We start from the raw sequence: 24,711 nt of genomic DNA on the forward strand, positions 1-24,711 counted from the left end.
AGGATATTTTGTTTTTATTTTTTTACAAAGAGGATAATTTATACTTCTATAAATACACTTTTTGGTTAATAATAATTTTTCCCCAAAATTTATACTCCATGAATGTAATTTCTATGTCAATGTTTCATGTATGTTCTCATCAACATAATGGACTCCGGAGTAATATGGACCACCTTTATCTCTTTTATAGTTTACTAAGAATAAAAATAAAACATAAGATTAGTATTATTTTCTGAAAATAGCAATTTACAACTGGAGCGTTAAGGCTTGTTCTTACAGATATGCGATTGAGTGCAGCTTTCAGTCTATTCTATTTGCATCCCCCGATTCATTATTTCTGTGAAGGTGACTGGTGTGGCAGAGTCAAACTAAAAACCTATAGTTTGTTTATATTCCATGGAAGCTGCATCATTTGACTTCTGAACATCTTCGAAAATCTTGACCGCTGCTTCAGAAACCTTTGTTAACTGATCAAACCACCTCTTCAAGCTTGTCTGCAAACCGCTCAATCTCCAGTTCTCTCTGCCTTTTTTCTCCTCTCTTCCAACACTTTCTAGCATATTCTCAATCTCCAGGTCACCATACCATTTTTCGTTTTCTTTGGACTCAATTATTGATACTACACCTCCAATGGCATCGCAGAGTTCTTTGTATGCGAGTGAGTTTATTCCAGCCAACCAATTTTGGCATAGAACAAATATAGGGGGAAAAACAGTTTGGCGAGGAGGGAAGGCGGTTGCCACCTTTCTGTATTTGTGGCATTCTCGGGGTGGTAGAATACACTTTTGAAGCCACATGTTCAGAGCTTCCAAATAGTATTTATGAGCGTTGATCCAACTTGTAAAGCAGGAAAGATAGCAGTTTACCTCACCGTGAAAGTGCATGAGAGTTTGCCTGTAGGATTCATCCTTAAATGCTATCCTTGAACTCCTAACATGGTAGGCTAAGGAGATTGTGATGAACTGTGCATGGTGGCACTCAAGCATCACTTTCCACATTCGAACCAACCTGCGATTGGATCGAGTAAATGGCTGACCGAAAATTGAATGCACATAAGAGTTCAGCTAGGTAATGTGCTATCAAGAAAGACATAATCATATTAACTGGTTTGATGTACACAGTCAATACTTCTTGTGATTCAAATTTAGGACCTTTAGATACTAATAGAGGCAACCTAACCATTACTTCAGGCCTAAACTTGCACTATAATAGCATTTTTCATAAGAGAGTATCCCTTGGTTGATGTCTTTGGAAGAATTTGAAGTGATAACTAATCCTACCCCTTGAAATTTCTTGATTTTTAGGTTATTTGAATTGCATAACTTTTGATGGCTAACTTAGAATAATATGTGTTGTTTAAGCTAAACAAAAGCAAATAATTTTAGGAGTTGAGGTGTACCCATTTGTCAATTCCAGAAGCTGAGGTTGCAATTCTGCATCTCTTAGTTTCTCAATCTTTTTAGATATATAATCAACTGCTTGAACTGAAACTCTTAACTGGGAATGCAAGTCTTTCACAGCAGACCGAGTTTTGTCAATTGCCTCAATACTCAAGCCCCTTGCATATTGGTGCCTGAGCAGTCTGCATTTATGATCGAATTCCTTTCTGATAGTTTCACTTGCCTAGAGAAATCATAAATCAGAAAGCTGAAAATACGCAAATGTAGAGAAGTTGGCATTCATATTGTAATCTAGATGATTGGAAATACAGGATGCACTGAGCAAATATTTAAATTTGCACAATTAAGTTAGATGAAGATTTAGCACAATAGCCTTTTCTACATTTGATTGGGAGCTAGAAAATGTGAGAGAAAACACCCAAACCTAAGTGCACAAAAAAAAAGGATAACAAGTTATAGGAATAATTCGAGATTCAAGCGGTTCGGATAAAAAATTATATAATCATGATTGGGGAGAGAGAGGATCCAATTCACTATAAATAAGTCACAAAAGTATATAAAATAAAAGGGGTATGAAAAAAGCACTGTCCCAACTCAGTTATACCCAATATAATAAAAAAAGAAATATCTCAAATCAAATAAAAGATAGAGCAAGTCAAAAGTGCTAATAAACAAAGAAAATTTTACTTATACCAAAAGCATTGACTTGAACTTTCTCTATGACTCCTCTCAAACTCGAGTTTCAATGTCCTAATGCCCCAAAGGTCTGAGCACCAAGCGATCTCAGCAAAGTCAAATGCTGCCTAAGCTTAACACATACGACAAATCTTTGAAGCGTATTTGTTGCACAATAATTTGGATATACCCTTTATACGTGCGTTAAAATAAACTAAGGGGCTAATTGAATGGCTGGGTTTTTGGTGTGAAGTGAAGCAAACTCAAGAGTTTTGAAATTTGGTTGTTTGGATGATTGTGATTCAAATGCAAAATATGTTGAATTTCATGAAAAATTGCGCCATTAAGTTCTTTAGAGAAAACTTCTATGAGAAATCTTCTAGATGACAGATAAGATACGCAGTTCAGACCTTCTAGCTTTTCCTTAATGAGGTGCTTGTCAACCTTGTATGCTTGATGAAATTGGGTCTTCTTTGATTTACACAGCATGTTAGTTGTTCTCATTCCTTTAAATTCTAAACGAATGCTCATGTAAATTTAACCTTTAGATCTTTATATAAAAAAATATTCATCACATCATCCTGTTAAAGTTGGCAATTGATGTGAGCTGCTAGAGGTAATAGAAATTATTCATCTTTGCCTCAGTGGCAAATGTCACCTGATAATAAACTCCAAATATTTATATGTAACCTTGAGCAACTAGTCATGATTTTTGTCTTTCATAGAACTTTCAGCTTAGACTTTGTGGGCTACGAAAATTCGCGCCTCGGCCTCTCTGTGGACCCTTTCATATTTCTTTGTTCGGGTCGTTGAGGAGAATTTAACATTTAAATTCCGAGGAAATTTTTCAAAAGTCATGTTGGGTTTGAAATAAGACACTACTCAGAGATTTCGTCCTCATTTTGTGAGGACTTTAGATATGGGATCAGGTTTCCTATAGGCGCAAGCCCCTATACTTAATTATGCCTTCTGATAACGAGAGAGAACTTTCGATTAAGGCTAGTTGTCAATCGGATACTTAGAGATAAGTCGTATCTGGCGTATAGTAACAGCATGGGTTTAGGTATTTGAGAATTTGGTATTTAAAATTAGAAATTTCATCATCTTGCACTTAACGCGAATGATAAGAGGAAGTGATGATGAGCCCGATCAAGATCCCATGGCTCCGTCATCTCAGGCCATTATAGTACTTTGTCTACTTAGTTAGAGGAGGTAGTCAACCCAACCCTACAGAAGGATCCTTGTCGACAACCATGGGTTGCTTTGTCCAAGGGTACCTTATAGAACTGAAGTGAGTATTTGTCTAAGGGGATAAATTTGAATTCACCTTAACTAATAGAGGGCATTATGCTCTATCGATTATATCTTATAGATTCATGTCTCAAGAATTTTACGTTATTGGAGAGCATACGGGTTATGACCATAACCATAATACAGTGGATTCATTGGACCAAGCCACTAGTTCAGAGGGTCACGGTCATAATCGTTAACCATGTTAAACCATCACATCAAACCTCGGGTTAATTGCGAAGCCATCTAGCCAAGCTGCCGATTAGAGGACCAAAGTGACGTCCTTACTGGCGGAGATAGATTGAGAGTGAATCCTTGTGATATTCTTGACCAGACATCTGCTCTTTGTGAGCTGAAGTGTATTTTGAAACTTGTCCACCTCGACAAACTGTTGCGGAGAATGATGAGCTTTGCTTTAAGCATTTTAGTGATTTTTTTTTTTTTAATATTTTTTAATTTTGGAGTTTTAAATTTTAATAAGCATTTTAAAGGCATTTTAAATGCTTGGAGTATTTTGAATACTTGAAATTAACCCTTTCGGTTGATATCTAATTTCAACACAGCCATTATCGGGGTATTTATGGGCAATTTTATTTGGTTGAACCTTGTCGACTCTATCAATTGTTGATAGATGATCAGGTTCGGGCTTCATGCCTTTATTAGTGAATTTTCTTGATTATATGCCTTAAAATCCTAATATTAACATATTAAAATAAATTTCTCGGCCGACTTCGTGAACGTTTATTTATTTAATAGTTCGAGTTGTAATGAATCTTATCTACTCACATAGAAGGATCGGACTCGAACTTGATTTTACTTATTGACCCGCGCAGCATTCTCAGATGTTACATGTACGCACAGACATGCTCGTCGGGGCCCATGCGGGTATATGCTTGCATATGCATTTCTTTGCATTATATTTGCATACTTGCACGCACATTTATGCTTTCATTCGTATATGATGTGCTTGCATGTGCATTTCTGTATTTGTGTGTATACATATTGCAGTGTATGTGTGAGAGCATTTTATAATATTTAGTTATAGCCGACTATGCAAGTGATTATTGCTAACAGGCAAGCAGGATTTTATCTTGGAACCAGTAGACATTTTTTGTCCGCTTATATGCATGTTACAGATCCAGTGGCTTGGCGTTACACTATGGTTGTTTTTTGCTTCTTGCAGATGGGCTTTTGTTGAGAAATGCACAAGACTTCACTTCAGAATTTGCACACGCTTTCTGCCCACTTGTATGCATGTTGTGGATTCGGTGGCGTGGCCAAATTTGAGCATGAGAGGACATTTTGGTAATTTTTATCATGTTGACTAGTTAACATAGTCAAACCACCTAGGATGGGCTCTTGGGAGATCCTAAGGGTCATTTACATAGGTTTAGGTGAATTTGATTGCATGGATGTGGAGTTTGGATTTGGGTAGTGTATGTGAGATATTTGAATAATTTATGTGAGTTGAACAAGTTAATTCATCATGATTTGCTTCACATTGAACTTGAGTTTACTTGAGACATAAAATGGAGTGCACTTGAGGGATTTGGGTTTTAGGTTTGATTGCAATCAAGGGTTTGGCTTTGGATCATGAATTTTTGGATTTTGATGAATTTTTGGATTTTGAGGTGATGTAGTCGACTTCATTCAAAAATGAGGCCAACAATAACATGCCATTATCTCAATGCATCTGGTTTGCTACTCCAAAGTATTTCACGAGAATAAATATCTTTTAACTCATCTTAGTGTAAAACACCCAATGGTTTATCTAGAAGAAGAGAAAAAACCCTATGGTTTATCTAGAAGAAGAGAAAAAAACCCTATGGTTTATCTAGAAGAAGAGAAAAAAAAATTATCAGACCTAAAAACCAATATTCAAAATCCAAGGTGTGTGCATTAAGATTCATTTCCCCTAGATGTTTTCAAAACTGTCTCTTCTAAATAACAATGCAACTAAAAGATCATAGCAGGCAACTGTAGATAGCGCCCAGGACTCCCTAACAACATCAAATTTATTGATTCCAGATTCAGTTTAGATAACCATATAAAGTTTTGATTAAAATAAGCTTTCAGTACTCATATGATACATACCTTCACTTCATCAAAAAGCTTCTTCTCCCATGCATACAACCTTTCCAATGTGCATGAATGGCTTCCCGATATCATACAAAATTCATCACTGAAATCACCACCATCATCACCACCGCTCTCAAAAGAATGTGCTAAGGCAAGATGGTTTTTGCATGAAGAAGATGATGATAGTGATGAAACTGGGCGATTCCAGGTAATAACTTTCGTGACTGGCTCTAAATTCTCTGCATTAAATATTTGGTAGCAGATACATTTTGAATTATTGACATCACTACCCAATACCAATACTGTCTATACAGAGAATATTAAGGCGAGCACTGAAAACCAACTTACTATGATGCAGCGCATTCTCATTCTTGCAGCAGGAAAGTAGAAAGGATGAAAGAAATCTTGAACTAGGCCATTTTCCTGCAGGAAAAAAAAAAGCTTAAAACCACAAAAAATCAATTGAATAAATGACTAGAACATAGAAAGCAAGCATATCAACGCCAAAATCTATGACGTTTAGCTTCACACCTAGTATCTCTGTAGAGATGTTAAACCAGATTTTCCTAGTCTCTAGCATCTTTAATATATCAGTACCAGCCTCTGCTGCTCTAAGAAACCGAATCTCAATATCTTTTATACTGGACAAAAAGTCCTTTGCCCTGTGAGTGATGAACTCAGAAGCATCCTCTCTTTCCGCACATAGTTGTGTATAGAAGTCAACTTTCTTCATCTTTGATCCATGAAGCTCCTCAACTGATTCATAATGCAGTCTATTTCTGCAAAGATCAGCATATTTAACATTTTCATCCAAAATAATGGCATCGATCAACTCCTCATTTCTTCTATAGGAATTCAGCAACTGTTCTTCAATCAAAGGAACTACATCCGATTCCTTAAACTGACGCAAATTTATCAACTTAGAAAACTTTGGGCTTGGAGAGTCATAACACTTATCCAGATTCTGAAACTTCTCACAGACTTCTGGATCGCCGAGATCAAAATAATCCCATGAGGAGCTTATCTGTTCGTTGAGAAGATTAATCTTTGATGAACCAACTCTATGTATAACATCATGACTTGCAGAACTCCTCATATAACATAAGGGGCTTCCTTCAGCCATGTGAGTAGGCGACTGCGAAGAAAAAGAGGAAGGAGATAGTGTTCTCTCTAAATCCAAGTTGGCTAACGCTTGCTCAACTGGAATCTCAAGCTCCACAAACTGCCTTAGAGCTGAACCTATATTGCGCAGGGATTGAATGTAGCAAAGATGAGCAGCTGAAAGAGCATATCTTGAATCAATGGCTTGCTTAACATATTCAGTGCGCTCTTTGCATAGATGCAGAGGATCAGAATTACCAGGTTTGGAAACTGAAACACCCATGGCAACAAAGCCTTAGAGGCTTAGCCGAATGAGGTCTTATTTCTGCATATCAAGGCTTCTAATGGCATGATTATCAGGCAAAAAACCCTTAGAAACAATCAAAGTATGTAGATGAACTTCTCCATACCTATCATGACTACTTTTTGCATTCTCTACATCAGTAACCCATTCAAAAGATACCAACATTGCAGAGGGCGAAAGCTTCCTTCTTCCTCCAGGTCTTTCTTAAAGTACGAAGCATATCAAACCCTTTGCTTTTCTTTAAGTCAGAATTACAACTTTGAGAAGCCTTTTGCTTTCTAAGGTCCACTACTCCAACTTTAATGAAAACTAAGCGCAAATGTTATGCTACACCACCTTCGAAAAGCGGTTCCTCAGACCACCTAAATAACCAGAGAAAACTCTAAAAAACACTCCGTAGAAATGAATCAAAAGCCATATTTTCTCTTCAATCCGCCTATTATGAGCCGAAAGGCCAGCAGCCACATTAGTTTTCCATTAAAAAAAACTTTTCCGCTGCTTCCTTTCCCCTATTCACAAAGCAGCCTCCTTTACCAATCGTTCGAAGCATGAGATTCGGAGAATATTGGCACGGGAGAGGTGATAAAGAAGAAAGAACGTAACGCAGCGAAGACAGGACAAGTAGAAAAACCGAGTCACGAGTCATGTGAAGAGAGAGAGAGAACAAACACTGATATTTCAGCTCCGCAATTCAGTGCTTTGTCCATTCTACTTTTTAGAACTTCAACGCCTTTTGGAGGACCTCACTTACCGCCGAAATCACTTTATTTAAGATGGAGAAAAAGGGGCATTAGCTATCATTCCTGTATATAAAAATATTACAGTAGTACTGAAAGCTAACCCACCCGGAGTTATCCAACGGTAACCTGTAAAAAATATGGGACGGCGCGCTCCATAGTCATCACCATCCCACAGCAGGCCAAGATTTTTTTTTTTTTTTTTTTGGGACATGGAGTATCAGCCTTCGGCCACTAATCTCCCCAGTCGACTTAGCGGACAACCCACCCCATACTCATCCGGGCCAACTCTTAAGGCTTTGCACGATTGCCATGGGATTCGAACTCGGTACCTGGCCTAAGGTCAGCCAGCTCTTTACCACCAAGACAACCCGTGGTGGGTACAGCAGGCCAAGATAAACTCTCCTACTTTTCTTTGATATGATTGGTGGCGTAATTAATTCTTAGATGGGCCTATCAGCAAGCAGTCTCACAGGTGCAGGACTCATAGTTATTTTCTCACAACTTAAGGGGTTGTGCCACGGGAGAGGAAAATCGAATATAAGTTGGAGCATTCTCAATTATGCTCGCCCAAAAACTCAGCTAAGCCTGGTGGGGTAATTCCCCTACTTCAATGTGGGGAATCGACTACCCCATTATAGTCATGTGATATTATAAGAAAATACCATCGAGCCAAAAGCGTACATCCACATCTTGTGCACCAAATAAATTGAACCTAGCTTAAGATGAAGGGAGCTAGAGTTCGTTTGCTATTGGGCTCGTGTACTAATTTGGTTCGATTTTTTTTTATCGAGTAAGCATTTGAATACTATTCATCAAAATTCTTCAAATTTTTTTCAACCAACAAGATAAATGTTTAAATTTGATTCATTTAAAATAATAATTATTTTAATTTAAGTTGAGCTCAACCAAAACTTAGTTCAAATTGTAATTATAAAATTATTATTGAGCTGTTTGGTTGGTTCAATTATCCAATTAACAATCATAATATCGAATATTCTTGGTAAAATTCTATGCTTAAATTCTATTAAATATATCTTTTATGAAGGTTGTGTTTTAGAATAATAAAAGTAGGCTAATTTCTCAATGACCAAGAGGTTCATATTGGTGCGCTAAATATATATATTTGTGTTGATAAAATTGCTAGAATAGAAATAAATTTGATAATAATTAAGTGCTGCTTCATCAGTTATAGTGAATTTGAGTTATATCATATATTTTGGGAGAACAAAAAAAAACTATCATACATAGGAATAGTATCTTCAGAAAATCTTTATTCTTCAAAGACAAGTTAAAAATTGCCACCAAAGAAACTCTCACACAATAGTATGTTGGACTAGAGTTGTTTGCGCAAGAGTGAAAATAATAAACATCATAGAAAACTCAGAATTAGCATAAGCTTAGCACATAGGCCCCAAATCAGAAATTCACAAAAACTTACCCGTCCACTAACATTATGCTTCTTCCCGTAAATACTTTTTTTTAGAGTAAACCCATATAGAGCCTATGCGCGCATTGATTAAAAAAAGGATTACAAGTCCTTAGAGGGTCAAATAACTCACTAACGCTCAAGAAGCTACAATAAAAAAATCAAAAGAAGACCTAAGAGCCAAAGAACCCTATCTACTACAAAAAAAATAATAAAAACAAAGAGGAAAAACGGAAGGCTACAAGAAGCCAAATCCAGAAGTAGTCCCAAGCTAAAATAGGAGTTCAACATAGAAGACAAAATACCAAGCCACCAGTAGGAACACTGAATCAATCCAGCAACACATTTGACCGAGGTACCAATCCAAAAAAAGATAGCACAACATATGTCTGCACAAACGAACTGATCAACAAAGCAACAACCGATACCACAAAGGATCAAAACAACCTGCAAGAAACTGAGGAAATTAAAGCAAAAGGCCTCGAAAAGACTGATCAACAAAGCAGCATCCGATCCCACAAAGGATCCAAACAACATGAAAGAAACTAAGGAAAGGCAAGAGGCCACGAACAGATGAAAACCAACACCTCCAAATGGTCAAAATTAAGCACCAAAACATAACACAAAGAAAGATCTATAAACCATAAGGAGGAATAGAGGATAAAGAACAGACGAAACAGGATCATAAAGACAACTGATCAGCAACACCAAAAAACACCAACTAGTAGAAATTCATCATAAGGAAAAGCAATAAATAAACCGAAACCACCACAGTAATATCACATAAGGAAAATACACCCATTTGAATAAGACACGACAATAGAAAAGGAGAACTGAAGTAGATACAACAAATAGCTGCACCAATACTCATTTGTGTTTCAAAGAAGGAAAATCATGCTTGTCAAATCTAATCATCCCTTTCAACACATTAAAATCAGCTATATCAGTATAGAGTTCAATATTCTGAACATAAACACCCTTCCTAGCCAACCAGTCAGCACATGAATTATCACATCTAGGGATATGAGAAATAGAACACTCCACTTTCTTAAATAATTAGCAATATGTCCAAAGATGTAGAATAAAATAGAGTTATTGCAAAAAAATGTTCTTTACAAGATTAACCAAAATTAAAGAATCTGATTCAATCTAAATATTATTGATAGTAAACTGAGTACAAAACTTAAGCCCAAGTACGTAACATAGCAATAGCTTCAACAAAAAGAATATTGCCATTAGAAACATGAGCAAAAAAGGTAAAAACCATATCACCATCATTATTTTTAACAATAACCCCACAACCAACCCCATCTTTATTAAGAGAACCGTCAGTATTTAATTTAAACTGATTTAAGGACGGTTTCAGTCAATAGACCACACTTAAAGTTGTCTAGCACATCCTTGTTCAAATTTAATCTGAAAAACTTTAGCCTAGGACAAAACACCTTTGAAATGCTCAGGAAGAAGTAAATTAGAATCAAACATTTGATGAATTCTTCCCATAAATACCTGTGCCTCATCAATGCAAGATAAATCAAATTCTATAACAAAGTTATAATATATAAATTCTATCAAGTGACAATTTGCTATGAAAGAAGAGATAGATTCTCCTCATAAGAGTAACACTTTGACACAAATTGCAATGTCCAAAGATAAGGAGATGTTATAAAATAAATAGTATACAAAATGAGGAATATCTATGAGCTAAAAGGTACAAGACAAGCATCTTGCTAAGAATTATAGCAACAAAAGAATTATACTACAACAAATTGATGCCAAGACTACTTTCCTCCATGATGACCTGGATGAAGACATCCATATGGTGCAACCTGAAGGCTTTTGTTAAATCTAAAATAGAAAATGCACAAACTAAATAAAACTTTTATGACATGAAACAAGTCTCTTTCATAGTGCAAAAAATTCAATAAATTCATTCATACTATTAAATTATACATCTACAATGTAAACCAATGTTATTATGTTAAATAAATACAAAAATATTGTAATATTCAACTAGTTTATGTTGATGAAATGTTAATTATAGGAGTAAATATTCAAAAGATAGAAGACATAAAGAGGCACTTGTCCAATAAGCCTAACATGAAAGATTTTTAGGAAGCTAAATGAATTCTTGGGATGAGAATAGATCTCAACGAAGCCATCAAAATCTTAAGATTTTCACAATCATAGTATATTGAAAAGATGCTAACAATTCAATATGACAAGAAAATAATATAAATACTCCACTTGGCAGCCACTTCAAATTTTTAAAAGAAAATATGACATAAACTAAAGAGAAAATGAAGCCGATGACCAAAGTCCCTTATGCTTTAGCCATTGAATCAATCATGCATGCAATGATATAAAAGATAATAAAAATAAGATATTGCACAAGCAATGAAAACAATTAGCAAATATATGTCTAATCTATAAAAAGAGCATTGGGATGTTGTCAAGATGATATTGCACTATCCTAAATGTGCAATCAACTATATATTCTCCAAAATTTTAAATAAATAAATAAAACTACTGAAGAAAGATACACTATTTGCCACTTAAGTTTTATTACTTTATATATGGTTGCACTGAAGCCAACAAGAAGATGGCTTCACAATACAGAAAAATCACCGATTATCGGTAGATTTTTTCGACGGAAATTGACGAATTTCAAGCATAAATTAAGATTTAGGAAGACTATCTGACGAATATTTTTCCGCCGGTAAAAGCCACGTAGGAAACGACAACTGATGGCTAATTAATTTCTGGCGGCAATTTTTTTTTTGGCAAAATAATGCCGCCAGAAATTAAAAAAACTAGGCTGCCCACTGCCCGCTGCCCTCCCGCGCTGCTTGCTAGCCTCCTGCGCTGCCTGCCAGCCCAGCTGCTCGCTGCACTGCCTGCCAGCTCGGTTGCCTCCCGCGCTACCCACTGGCCTCCCTCGCTGCTCGCTGCCCGCCTGCCTCCTACACTGCCCGTCAAGCTGCCTGCCAGCCCGGCTACCCAGCCGACCACGCTGGGATTTGAAATGAGTATGATTTGAAAACCCAACCAATTTGCTAGAATGACAAAAGTGTTTAAATGTCACATTTTTTATTTAAAATATAAGAATTAAAATTCAATGGAAAAGCCACCGGAAACATTACCGGAACCAAAGCCACCGAAAAATCTATAGAAAAATTAGTTGGACATATTCCACCGGAAAGCCGTCGAAAAAATCCGCTGGTAATGAGCGATTTTCGAAGAGTGTCATAGAAAGGCTTCACAAAAAAATTGTAAGAAAAAGCTTACTTCTTTTGTGATAAACAAAGTACAATTCAACTGGGAATTCAATCTGGAAAGAACAACAACTTTCACCGTCAATTAAAATACATACAACTCAAATGTCATTAGCTATGCAACTTATTTGAAGTTGATGCCCTAAAACGGTAATAATTAAAAGAGCATAAAACTTCATTGATAAACTCACAAATAAGTTAAGGCTTTGGGAACATTAATTAACCATTATGATTAAGGAAAGGAGACGGTGCACATATAAGTGTTCAAATAGAGCCACTACGTAGGTACATCAAAAACTATATCCATAAGTGTCTTATTAAATAGAGCCAAATTTCCTCATAATAAAATATCCATAATGTATAGTTCAATTTTCTTTTTAAATTCATATCTTTGATTAATCAGTTTTGTGTGCTATAAGAATATTTTGGAGATCTTATATTAATGAAACTATCTTGGAAATTTATTTATTAACATTGAGTAATATTTTAATAACCTTGAGAAATCTGAGCAAAATCTGGTAGTATCTTATAGTAAGTTCATTCTCCAAACTTATTCCTACATTTAGGGTTTTGGGGTGTTGCCAACGAAAAAAGATGGACTTCACCTCTTTCGTTGCTCTGCTAGGGTTCCCCCCCCCCTGCTTCGATGATGTTTGACGTATTTGGGAAGTTTCTCATATCTAGATCCTCAGGTATTTTTGTGGTTGTGTTATTCTGCTTATGGCGTCTGCTCGCCTTCATGATCCCGGCTTTCTTAATGGGTATTCTGCACCTCTTTCATTTAATGATGCCTTATCTAGTGTTTCTTCTTTTTCTTTTTCTGATTTTCGTGTTTCTTCTCATCGGAGTTTGTCGGCTCTGTTGATTTCTGAGGAAAAGGTTCGTTCGCTTGCTGCCCCCTTCGAGTTTTCTTTGGTTGGCCATTTTTCGGGCAGACGACCTTCTGTCGATGCCATTCGTAACTTTTGCTTTAATTTAAAGCTTTTAGTGGAATTTTCGGTCACTGTTCTTAATCCCAAGAACGTTTTGATTAAAGTCGTGAATGACTTTAATTATTGCCGGATTTTTTCTCATAGATCTTATTTTGTTCAAAATTGTTACATGAAAGTAATGAAATAGTCCCCCAATTTGGATGTTGAGGTGGATTCTCCGATTGTGCATATCTGGGTTTCCTTCCCTCACCTTAGGCCCCATCTCTTTTCTCCTAGGATCCTTTTTGGATTGGGTTCTCTCTTTGGTCGCACGCTCAAGTCAGATATGGCTACTGCGTTGGGTTCCCGTCCATCAGTGGCTCGTATTCTTGTTGAATTGGATGTTACAAAGAAATATCCTGAAAAGATTTGGGTTGGTTCTGTGGAAACGGGTTATTTTCAAATTGTTATTTTTGATGATATTCCCCATTTTTGCATGCATTGTAATTCTTTAGGTCATTCTAAGGATGTTTGCCCTATTTTACATCCCACTCTAAATGCTTCTAAACATGTGGTTGCTCCATGCGGGATGCTTGATTTGAATGTTCCTGATGATGACTCTAACGTTGCTCTTAACCCGTCTGCTAATTTAGTCCCGCAGTCTATGGTTTAGGTGGACAATGTAGTGCCGGATGTTGTTGCTGGTACTCCTGATGTTGCTGCTACTATGTTGTCTCCAAATGCATTATCTTTTGTTCCCCCTATTTTGGATTTGGGCCCTCCGGCGCCTAATTGTTCTGCAGTAGTGCCTGTAATGTCATTGAATTGACTCTGTCCAGCTGATGAGGATGTTGCTGAGGTGTCCTCTGTGAACCTTTGTGAGAATGTTAAAGTTGTGGTTTTACCTAATGTTGTGTCCCCTCGGTCTGTTCCCGCTTCTGTTATTTTGGATTTGGGTGTCTGTGTGGGTTCTGCGGATGCAAACTCTAGCTCGCCTCCTGTGTTGGATGATTGTTTAGTCAATAATAAGTTTGTGGATGCCCCCGTTAATTTAATTGATTCTCACAGCCTTGTATATCATGTGGGGGACAATTCAGGCATTGATGTTCGTGGGCAGTTGGACTGGCTTCATGGTGAATCTGATTATGGGTCTGATTCTGATTCGTTGGAGTCGAGTGGGGATGACGACCCAGGGAACCCTTTTAACTTATTACGTGATAAACCTATTGTATTTGTTGTCTCTCGTGGTAGGGCTCGTGAGAGGGGTAGACGTGGCTGATGATGTGTTTCTTATGTTGCTTACCAAGTTTTTTTGGCTTCTGATTGGCTTTCAGGGGGTTTTTGCTTCATCCTTTAGAGGGGGCTTGCATTTTTGTTGTGACATGGGCTTTATTATGGGTTTGGTTGCCCATTCATGTGTAATTATTTGGATGATGAGGAAGCAGCGCAGCTGCAAGCGTCGTGGATGGCCAGGGGTGGTGGCAACCTGGGTGGCCCGTCACTTGGTAGCTTATCATTTGTGATTTCTTCTCTCCCATGGATGGCCCCTTCCTGGCAACCCGACGCTGGTTTGAGTCCGCGTGTGCCGCTTCAAATCTTGTTTTTGTCTTATTTTATTTTTTGGGGGTTTTATTGTAATCTATTGTTGTGGCCCGATGGGGGGTCTCTGATTGTATCTTTACTATTTTAATGTATTCCTTAAAGTTAACAAAAAAAAATCTCCAAACTTATTCCTTCATACCAATATAAATAGAGACTTAGAAGGATGAGTTTAATCTCTCACAACCACAATCAAATAGAGAAAAAAAAAAAAAGACAGGGGGAATAGGAGCTACCAACTAAAAGAGAATAGAGGGATTTTTTAGGAGCTTATAAGAGAACTTTTATTATTCAATAAGAAAAAGGTGGTGCTCGTTTCAATATTCAACGGAGAAACTTCTAATCATAACGTAAAACATCTCATTTTAACTTTTACAACAAAGAAAGAAGAAAAAAAAAATATAAGCATCTAATTATCTACGTCAAATCATCATCTTTACATTAAGGCATCGTCTGAGATGACTTTTTTACTATTTCTTAAAACAAGTTTCTAATATAAAAATTAAAAATTTTGTATTAAAAAGCTTCTTTAAAAAGCAATAAGAAAACTATCACAAACGAAACATAAATGAATATGTTACCTCTTAGACATACTATAGATAAACCAGGACATCTACTCTTATCGCTAACTTTGCATGAAGAGAAAACCTTGCATATCATTCTTTTGACTATAGTGAAATATTTAATTTATATGCAATTATGAATATAAACGAAACTCACCCAATCACATGAACATGGTCTTGTATTTCAATTGTGCTTATTCTCCAATTTTCGTTTGATTTTTTTTTTTTAATTTTTTTTACATTCCTAATATAGGTTTCATTTGGGACAGCTTTCTTAGTTCTTCTTAAAGCAGTTTTTTAGTACAAAAGTTTTAATTTTTGTACAAAAAAGCTGCTTTAAGAAGCAGGAAGAAAATCGTCCTAAACGAAGTCATAATTGGTTTAATTTATAAGATGCAAGCACATCTAATGAGGGTATTCCATGTGAATGGCTTGGTTGGACGTGAGTCACGTAAAGAGCTACATAAATGTTAAATCTAAAATAATGTGGTGAAAATTAATTTGAACCTTAATGAGAAGAGTGGGTTGAATTTTTTAATCTTCTCGAGTGAAATAGTACTACAAAGAATTATAAAAATACTTCTGGCAAAGAAAGTCTAATCTCACAAAGAGAGAGAGAGAGAGAGAGAGAGAGAGAGAATGTTTGTGAAAAATATAGAGAGATGCATAGTGAATTTTTTACAATTCTTTATGAATCGAATGTCCATGTCTATAGCTTGACAAATGATCTATTAAAATACACAGCCTATTAAAACCTCCAAATGAAGACTACTAATTTATGGCTGGTGAGATCATTTTCTTAATGTACTTTATGAATTTTTATTAAATGTGTGCTTTAATGATTATAAAGCATATTTAGATTGAGGATACTTTTAAGATACATAATTAATTTTTAAATAATCTTTAAACAACCCATTCACTCTCCCTCTTAATTTGCCCTCAACAAAAAATTATATATCATATAAATATAAATTATAAGGTCTTATTTGAGACAACTTTTTTGGTGCTTTCTAAATTAAATTTTTAATAAAAATTTTATTATTTCAAGAAATTTTTGTACAAAAAAAATTATTTTAAAAAACAATAAAAAAATATCTCAAACGAAGTCTAAGTTTTATTTGGGATGATTTTTTTATTGCTTTTTAAAATAATTTTCTAGTTTGAAAATTAATTTTTTTAGACTAGAAAGCTACTATAAGAAGCAAGAAGAACATACATACCACTTAAAACTAGGATATTTACTTATTTAATACCTAAACTATGTTATTTACACACATACCACTAAAAACCTTTTCTTATTTCTAAAAAACCACTCCGTCTCTTCTCTCCGCGCTCTCCATCAAAGTCCGCTCGACTGCTCAGTTCGCAAACTTATTTTGGGCGCCAAAATCAGCTTCAGCTCGCGTTTGCTCATTTTATCCAAGAACAGAGCAGATCATTTATTCCCGTCGAGACACCTCGCGCCATCGTCCCTTTGTGTTCCCGTCGAGACACCTCTTCTCTCCGCGCTCTCCGTCGTCCCAGTGTGTGCTTTCTCGGTAATACCCTGCATTTCTCGTTTTAGTATAGTTTTGAACATTTTCGTATGAAAGGCATTCTTTCTGTGCAAGGCATGTAAGAAAGATTTGTTTTTCAAGAAAATTCCATCCAGTTATTGAATAGTGATATTTCAGAAGAAAAATCTTCCATCAAGTTTTTGCCCGCCGCGTAGGAGGAAGAACGAACTGAAGCTTGTTTAAATAAATGATAATAGGAAAATTGTTGAACTTTTCTTATTAATAAGTATTTTAACAGAACTTTTAATTTTTCTCATTTATTACTTTTGTGCTAGATATGGATTTCAACAGTTGGTGCTATATTGTGTTCAAATATGGAGGATATTGGAGTGCAGTCAAGGGACATAACAGGCTAAAATATGTTGGTGGTAGCCAGAGAACTTTAAAGATTGGGATAAGTGATGTCAATTTGTATTTACTAAAAGAACGAACCGAAGCTCTATGCCCGTGGCTAAAGGGTCATGATTATGAACTACACTATCACATTAATGGTACATGGCCTAAAAATTACATGCCCATTATAAGTGATATTGATGTAATGGACATGGTTACATATTCTTCTGGTTCCCATAGAATGGAGATTGTTGTCGTTGTGAAAGAGCTTGAAGAAAATATGAGTATGACTTGTGATAGCGACCATATTGAGATGCATGATTTAAGTAGCAACAAAAAGACAAACAATGATGATTTAGTTGGTGGAATTTCTGATGGTGTTATTCAAAGTCCTTATTTAGAGGATAATTCCCTAGTTGTGGGATCACGTTTTGAGGATTCATGCAGTTTCAAATAAATCATTCGTTCCAATGCAATAATACATAACTTTGATATCAAGATTAAGGCTAGTGACAAAACACGAGTTATTGCTACATGCTCATATCGTGGTTGTCCTTGGAGGATAAGAGCTTCGTTATGTTCTGATGGTCACTCTTTTGAAGTGAAAAGATTGCATCCTACACATTTATGCCCAGGGGTGAATAGAGCTGGGAACAAGCAAGCGACTACAAGTTGGGTTGCACAAGAAATCCAAGACATTGTCAAAAGAAATCCTGATATCACACCAAAGGACATTAGTAATACCTTGGAGAGTACTTATGGTTTGAGTTTACCTTACATGAAAATATGGCGATCAAGGGCACTAGCAAGAGATCAAATGTTTGGATCAATAGATGAGAACTATAAGTGGGTTCCAACGTTGAGGTCTGAATTACTCAAAAGAAATCCAGGCTCTCATGTTACATATCAATGTGACAACAACAACAAATCATTCAAGAGATTCTTTGTTAGTTTTAAAGTTTGCATTGATGGTTTCCTCTCTGGTTGTAGATATTTAATTGGTGTTGATGCATGCCATTTGAAATCAAAATATTTAGGTGTTCTACTATCTGCAAATTGTCTTGATGGGAATAATGGGCTCTTCACAATTGCAATTGCTGTTGCTGAATCAGAATCGAAGAAGAGTTGGGAGTGGTTTCTTAAAAATTTGTCAGAAGCATTTCGTTCTGAAATAGAACATTTGGCCTTCATATCTGATATGGAAAAAGGGCTTGGTGAAGCTATAAGGGTTGTTTTCCCAAAAGCCGAACATAGGGTGTGCATGAGACACCTATGGAAGAACATTAAGAAATTCTTCCGCTGTGAAGATGGGAAAAATTTGCAGAAGTTGGTTTGGACAGCCGCAAATAGTTTTAGTGAACACATTTTCAATGCATCTTTTGAAGAAATCAGAAACCTAAGTCCTGGAGTATATTCATACCTGAGTGCCTTGACATGTAAATGGTCAAAATCCTCTTTTTCACACCATATTAAAAATCATTACAACACAAATAATATGTCAGAATCTTTCAATTCTTGGGTGGAAGAGGCTAGGAGTAAGCCAGTTGTGGATCTAATCGACATGGTTAGAGGAATGATAATGGAGCAACGTTCTCAAAGGAAGTTAAATTGTAGTTCTTAGAAAGGGCCACTTGTTCCTTGCGTTGAGGAATACCTAAGAGATGTCACAACAACGAAAGATCACTTTATTATTCGCCAATCAACTTCAACCAAGGCTGAGGTCGAAGGAAGATACGAAAGACATGAGGTTGATATTGAAAACCATATTTGTAGTTGTGGATTTTGGCAAGTGAGTGGACTTCCATGTGTGCATGGTGCTTCATTCATTGGATCGAAACAGTACAATTTATGGCACAGCTATGTGGACAATCACTACTACACATCTAGGTTTGCAATTTATTATTGTTGTTCTTACTTTTACTATTTCTGTATTTACTATCCAGCTTTATATATCATTGTTACTTTCTCTTTCCAATTCCATTTCATCAAATAGATATAGAATAGCTTATGAAGGAGCGATAGGAACACTATCGGGGAAGGATCAGTGGTCGATACTTAGTGATGGAGAGGAGGTTGGACCTCCAATTTCAAGTAGGCCTCGTGGAAGACCAAAGAAGAGAAGAATAAAAAACTTCTTGGAAACTACTAAAAAGACAAAATTGAGTCATAAGTGTGGACGTTGCAACTCGTGGGGACACCATAGAAGCACCTGTAAGAACCCTTTAAATGGTGACAGACATGGAAATGATGATGACTTTGAAATGCCGACAATATCTGCTCCACGTGAGAAAATGCCGATTAGGCGTGTTGATCGTCGCTGATAATCAACTATATTAACCTTATATTTTGCTTCAGATTTTTTGTAACAATTTGGCTTCAGATTTTTTGTAACATTTTGGCTTTCCCAGGTTCAGAATTAATATTATCAGAGATGTAATATTTTGCTTACAAATTCTGTAATGGTGACGGACAAACTTGCAAACGTGCTTTCCCAGATTTAACTTCCCATTTTTTGCTTACAAATTTGATTAAGAAAATGAAAACTGAGATCGGGTCAGATTTAATCGCACGCAGATTTGCTCATATTTACTAATTCAAATTTGAGCGTCGGCATTTACCTCCAGATTTGTAACATTTTTTTTATTTTTTTTTCCCAGGATCTTACAAATTTTGGCTCAGATTTACTAATTCAAATTGCAATCTAATTCAATCGCACGCAGATTTGCTTACCTATTCTGGAGTAATGCCGCAGATAGTAGAACACTTGAGCGTCGGTTACAATTAATTACAGGTTCGCAGATAGTAGAACTAATTGCAGCAAGCAAATATTGAGATTAATCAGTATTCCCGGCAAATTCATACAACAATTAAGCCAATATAACACATACATTTCGGTGAGAATTAATATCACAGCAAATTCTACTCATTAATAGAAATGTCGGTTACAACAATGAGAGTTACAAATATGCAAATTCAACTCACAACACTTCGATATAATCTTAAAGTCACCTACAAAAAGCAAAAGCACAATCGTACTCATTTACAACTACAACACTTTGAACTCATATTCAAGTCAACTACAACAAGAAAAATTAAGATCACCAAAAACATTTTAATTTGAAAAAAGTCATTTTTAACTGAGACAGCCTGGTTCGAACGGACTTCAGCTGCATTTGCAATTGTAAACTGATTCATTTCTTGTGATAAATCATTTCGTTCGTTGACCCACCTAAAAAATTGATAATCATCCTCTGATCTGTTACGCGGGCATCGGTAGAACTTTCTGCCACGATTATTGGGTTTATAGCAAGTATAAATTGAACATTTTAGATTACAATGACAATATATAGGTATCTCCCGGTTTCGCATTGATGTCGACGACCGGCTCGAACTTATTTCACAAAACGAAGATACCTGTAATTGCAAACCAAATCTTTACAAATTTCATTTATATGAACAAAGCATAAATTGTACTGTTTTTATAGAGAAAGCAAAATGAAAAACACATACTAAGAAGACACGGACTGAAGAATGAAGAATGGGGATGCGTGAAAACGATTACCACTACCGATTTTGGCCAAACAAAATAGGGAAAAGCAAACACATATTAAGAGAGAAGAAAAAAAATACTAAGAACACATACTCTTCAGAAAAATCAGAATGAACGGACTGAAGAATGAAGAATGGGGATGGCGTGAAAATGAAGAAAGGGGATACTTCACCCGGCAAAGGAATGAGACGCGATGGCGTGCAAAAGATTGAGAGGCGATGGCGTCGAAAATAGAAGATTTCACCTAGCAAAGGGAGGCGGCAACTTCGACTAGGGCTACTCAACCTTGCGAACTGAGCAGTCGAGCGGGATCTGACGGAGAGAAGAGACGGAGTGGCTTTTTAGAAATGAGGTTAGGTTTTTAGTGGTATGTGTGTAAATAATATAGTTTAGATGTTAAATAAGTAAATATCCTAATTTTATGTGGTATGTATGTAAAAAATCCCTTTTTTTTTAAATCGGTCGACGTATTTGTGTAAACCAGCGGCTGAGATTTCCCGTCCGCTCCCGTCAATCCTGCTTAACGAACTCTACGTACCTTTCTATTTCCTTACACATTTTCGTTTTTGACGGGAACGCGGAACCAGCGATCGAGGTTGAGGAAGGTAAACTTGACGTCCGATGAGGAGGACGACGAGCTTGTCGGAGTTCTCGTCATTTCTTCGGCCGTCGAGCCGCCCGACTTGGTCGGATGAGAATCACTCGGAAAAGATTCGACCGGCCCCGAAACGGAAAGACGTCAAACAGAGGCACTCGACTGATCTATCATCGGTGAATGCGGCCCATTTCGTCGATGCCGACCCCTTCCTCAATGCTTGCGGCTTCTGCAAGCGCAGCATTGGCGCCGGCATTGATACATTCATGTATAGGTATTGCTCGAAGAAAACTCTCATAGAAACCAAAAACATCTTGCGAATTCTGAAAACTATTTTTTAGATACAGAGAAAACATCGGGAATTCCTGGTCTTTGGGAACTTTTTTATCATTTACATATGCAATAAGATGGGAAAATACATTTTTGGATATCTTTAAATATAGATTTTCTATGATTTAACTTTGATTAATGCTTTGAATTTTTCCGATTGTACGTATTCGTCATAAATGCCTCTAACGTTTCCTTTCTTCCTTCTTGACCGCTTCATCATTTTTCACCTATGTTCAACACATCTTTTGAGATGGACATATCTAATAAAACAACACCACCTAAACATAGAGAATTATCTCTCTAATGATCTAGCCATACCAACACCTCCAGGGAAATCCCATATTCAATTCATGGCATTCTTATTATTTGAAAGTCTACACCATCTGCAAAAGGTAATTATTCGTCTTATTTTAAAGAAAATTATCCTTGTTACTCCACTATATCCATCTTTCATAAGACATACCTATTTTCAAGCATATTCTTTTAGCAACAAGCTATACAGGAAGGACTAGATGCCTTAATAAGTTCATACTTAGGGTTTTGTTGATTTACCTACGTAGAAGTTGACATTTGATTGTAAGTGGATTTCTAGTCAAAATTACGCAGACGGGTCTCTTGAGCTTCCTAGAGCTTGCATAGTTTCCAAATATTTGTGCATTTACTCATTGTTATTTCTACTCTCCGCAATTGGCCTTTTTTTTTAAATGGGATGTCAAGAATACCTTCCTTAAAGGTGATCTCCGAAATGATGTCTATATGCAAAGTCTACCTGGTCTTGATGTTCCCTCAAAAATGGTTTGTCAACACGACAAGCTTTTTATGTCCTTTAACATGTTGCTAAGATCATCTCGGATCAAAATCTCATTTTTCACTCCAAACTGCAGTGAAACTCAAAAATGTCATGATTCATCTCCAATCAAACTCCATTTTGCGCTCATCTACGAAGGTAACCGTCTTTCTTCTCATTCGCACGTTTCTTCGTCAAATCCGGTTGAGACAGAAAATTCGTGTAGGTGAACAGTGCAACGTCAATATTGGCGTCGCGTTGTTCACCTGCAAGCAAATAGCGGAAGATTTGGCATTTTGGCTGGAGCGACCGAACGACGTCATACGCATGTTTGGCGTTCGGTTGGAGATGCTCTAAGCATGATTTGTAAAGTCCCACACATGATTAAAATTATCATTGCTCCTCCAATCCTCATGATCCACTATTTTGTTTAGCACACTGATATTTACACTATCTTAGTATTTATGTGGATGTTATGATAATCCTTAGTGATGATAAGGATGATATCTCAACGCTGAAAAGGGATTTTTAACACTACTCTGTAATAGAAAGATCTTTACATTTACATTTCTTTATTGATCTTAAAATATCCTCATATTCTAGTAGTTATTACCTCTCAAAAGCAAAGTATGTTTCTTATCTTCTTAATCATACTGGAATCACCGATTTAAAACTTGTCTCCATTTCTCTAGAACCTCATAGTCATCTTCACTCTATTAGCAGAATACCTGTATAAGATCCTGATTTCTTTGGTATAGGTTTGGTTTACCTCACTAGTCCTAACATAGTCATAGTTAATTCCTTGCAGCACATTGTTATGGTCATGTTGTTGTTATTCGCATTCTTTGTTATATGTTTGATAACCTATATGGTGGACTTGATATCTCTACAGATACGTGTTGCTCACTTTCATATTTATTGGGCTAGTGACCCTGTTGACTGAAAATCTATCACTAAATTTTATTTCTTCTTTGCCCCTTAGTTTCTTGGCATAGTCAGAAATAAATGTGGGTTGTTCTTTCCCATGCTTAAGCTGAATGTGATAACCTTATAAACATTGTGGTATATATATATATTTTGCTTACTCACCATTTTAAGTAGTGTGTAATGCTCCTATTACAAACTATGATAATTATTGTGCAATTTCTATTGTTCAAAAAAAAATTTTTTTTTTTGCTTACTCACCATTTTAATTAGTGTGTAATGCTCCTTCTATTAAGCATTTAAACTCATAATTGTATCAAGCAAGTTGAAGCTAATTGTTATTTCATTTGTGTCGAAATTGTTCAACATAAGTCCATTGTTTCTCTAGAACAACTAGCCAACATCTTCAACAAAGTTCATCTTCTAAGGCAATTTCAATAGATATATTACCAAATTTATATTGACATTTTTTGTGCCTCTTTAGCATTCTAGTCTTATACAAAAATCCAGCACACAGACAGATAAGAGAGAAGGGTGTAGCATTCATAAGAGACATCAAGATTTTTACGTGAAAAATAATGAAAAAGGAGAAAGACAATGGGGCATGACCCAGTTTGAATAAATCTACTTGTGTTTGTGGTTGATTATAAATAATGTCCTTCCTCAGAGGAGGTTGTTGGTTCAATGTAGTAAATACACATTGTATAGAGGACACTACAGCATGATAGTTGTTCTTAAGGGAGTATTGGTATATATATTTGTTTGGTCAGTTGGGCCATAGCCAGCAAGCGATGGTGGTCAGAAGGATCATAGTCAGCGAGCAACTGTGATCAAAGAACCGTAGTCGGCGAACTTTGACCACCATCGACGAATGACGGTGGTCGGAAGGAAAGTAGTTGATGGGAGACGATGGTCAGAAGGACCGTAATTGGCGGGCGACGGTGGTTGGCAGGACTGTAGTTGGCGAGCGACGGTGGTTGGAAAGATTGTAGTCAGCGGGCGATGGTGGTTGGGAGGACCGTTGTCGGTGGGCGACAATGGTCGGAAGGACCGTAGTCGGCTGGCAACAATGATTGGAAGGACCATTTTCGGTGGGCGACGGTAGTCGGAAATGCCGTATTCAATGGGTGACGGTAGTCGACAGGCGACGGTGGTCGGAAGAATTGTAGTGAGCTAGCGACGATGGTAGGAGTTGACCGTAGTCGGCGGGTGACGGTGGTCATATGGACCGTAGTCGGTGGTCGACGGTAGTCGAAGTGGACCGTAGTGGCGG

At 36.6% G+C, this 24,711-nt stretch overlaps 2 protein-coding genes across 3 annotated transcripts in view; one reads left to right on the forward strand and one right to left on the reverse strand.

The window, feature by feature from the left end:
- Positions 1 to 201: 201 nt before the first annotated feature.
- On the reverse strand, positions 202 to 7,574 carry LOC110103003 (nitrate regulatory gene2 protein-like). Of its 2 annotated transcripts, none has more exons than XM_028694442.1 (6): positions 6,956 to 7,574; positions 5,976 to 6,870; positions 5,793 to 5,867; positions 5,460 to 5,683; positions 1,400 to 1,623; positions 202 to 1,008 (listed from the first exon to the last, which is right to left on the reverse strand). In XM_028694442.1, exons 2-6 carry the CDS (start codon positions 6,826 to 6,828, stop codon positions 369 to 371), a joined length of 2,016 nt encoding a protein of 671 aa, XP_028550275.1. In that variant the 5' UTR covers positions 6,829 to 6,870; positions 6,956 to 7,574; the 3' UTR covers positions 202 to 368. The 2 variants fall into 2 exon arrangements, with proteins under 2 accessions (XP_028550275.1, XP_028550276.1); XM_028694443.1 differs by having other exon boundaries at positions 5,976 to 6,883.
- Positions 7,575 to 21,352: 13,778 nt separating this feature from the next.
- LOC110103010 (FCS-Like Zinc finger 5) overlaps positions 21,353 to 24,711 on the forward strand; it is a 16,102-nt gene continuing 12,743 nt past the window's right edge. The window contains exon 1 of the mRNA XM_020831557.2: positions 21,353 to 21,671. Coding sequence (XP_020687216.1) covers positions 21,424 to 21,671 — 248 coding nt within the window. The 5' untranslated portion in view covers positions 21,353 to 21,423. The remainder of the gene's footprint in view (positions 21,672 to 24,711) is intronic.

The sequence above is a fragment of the Dendrobium catenatum genome, unplaced genomic scaffold (assembly GCF_001605985.2).
Source record: "Dendrobium catenatum unplaced genomic scaffold, ASM160598v2 fragScaff_scaffold_486, whole genome shotgun sequence".
NCBI classification, from domain to species: Eukaryota; Viridiplantae; Streptophyta; class Magnoliopsida; order Asparagales; family Orchidaceae; genus Dendrobium; species Dendrobium catenatum.

What these genes read in the sequence shown, in the direction of transcription:
- LOC110103003 (XM_028694442.1), bottom strand. Translation starts at nt 6,828, where the DNA reads ATGGGTGTTTCAGTTTCCAAACCTGGTAATTCTGATCCTCTGCATCTA. An exon ending in TGAGAATGCGCTGCATCATA is followed by an intron (nt 5,684 to 5,792) that starts GTAAGTTGGTTT and finishes TATTTAATGCAG; the next exon opens with AGAATTTAGAGCCAGTCACG. An exon ending in CTTCTGGAATTGACAAATGG is followed by an intron (nt 1,009 to 1,399) that starts GTACACCTCAAC and finishes ATCCAATCGCAG; the next exon opens with GTTGGTTCGAATGTGGAAAG.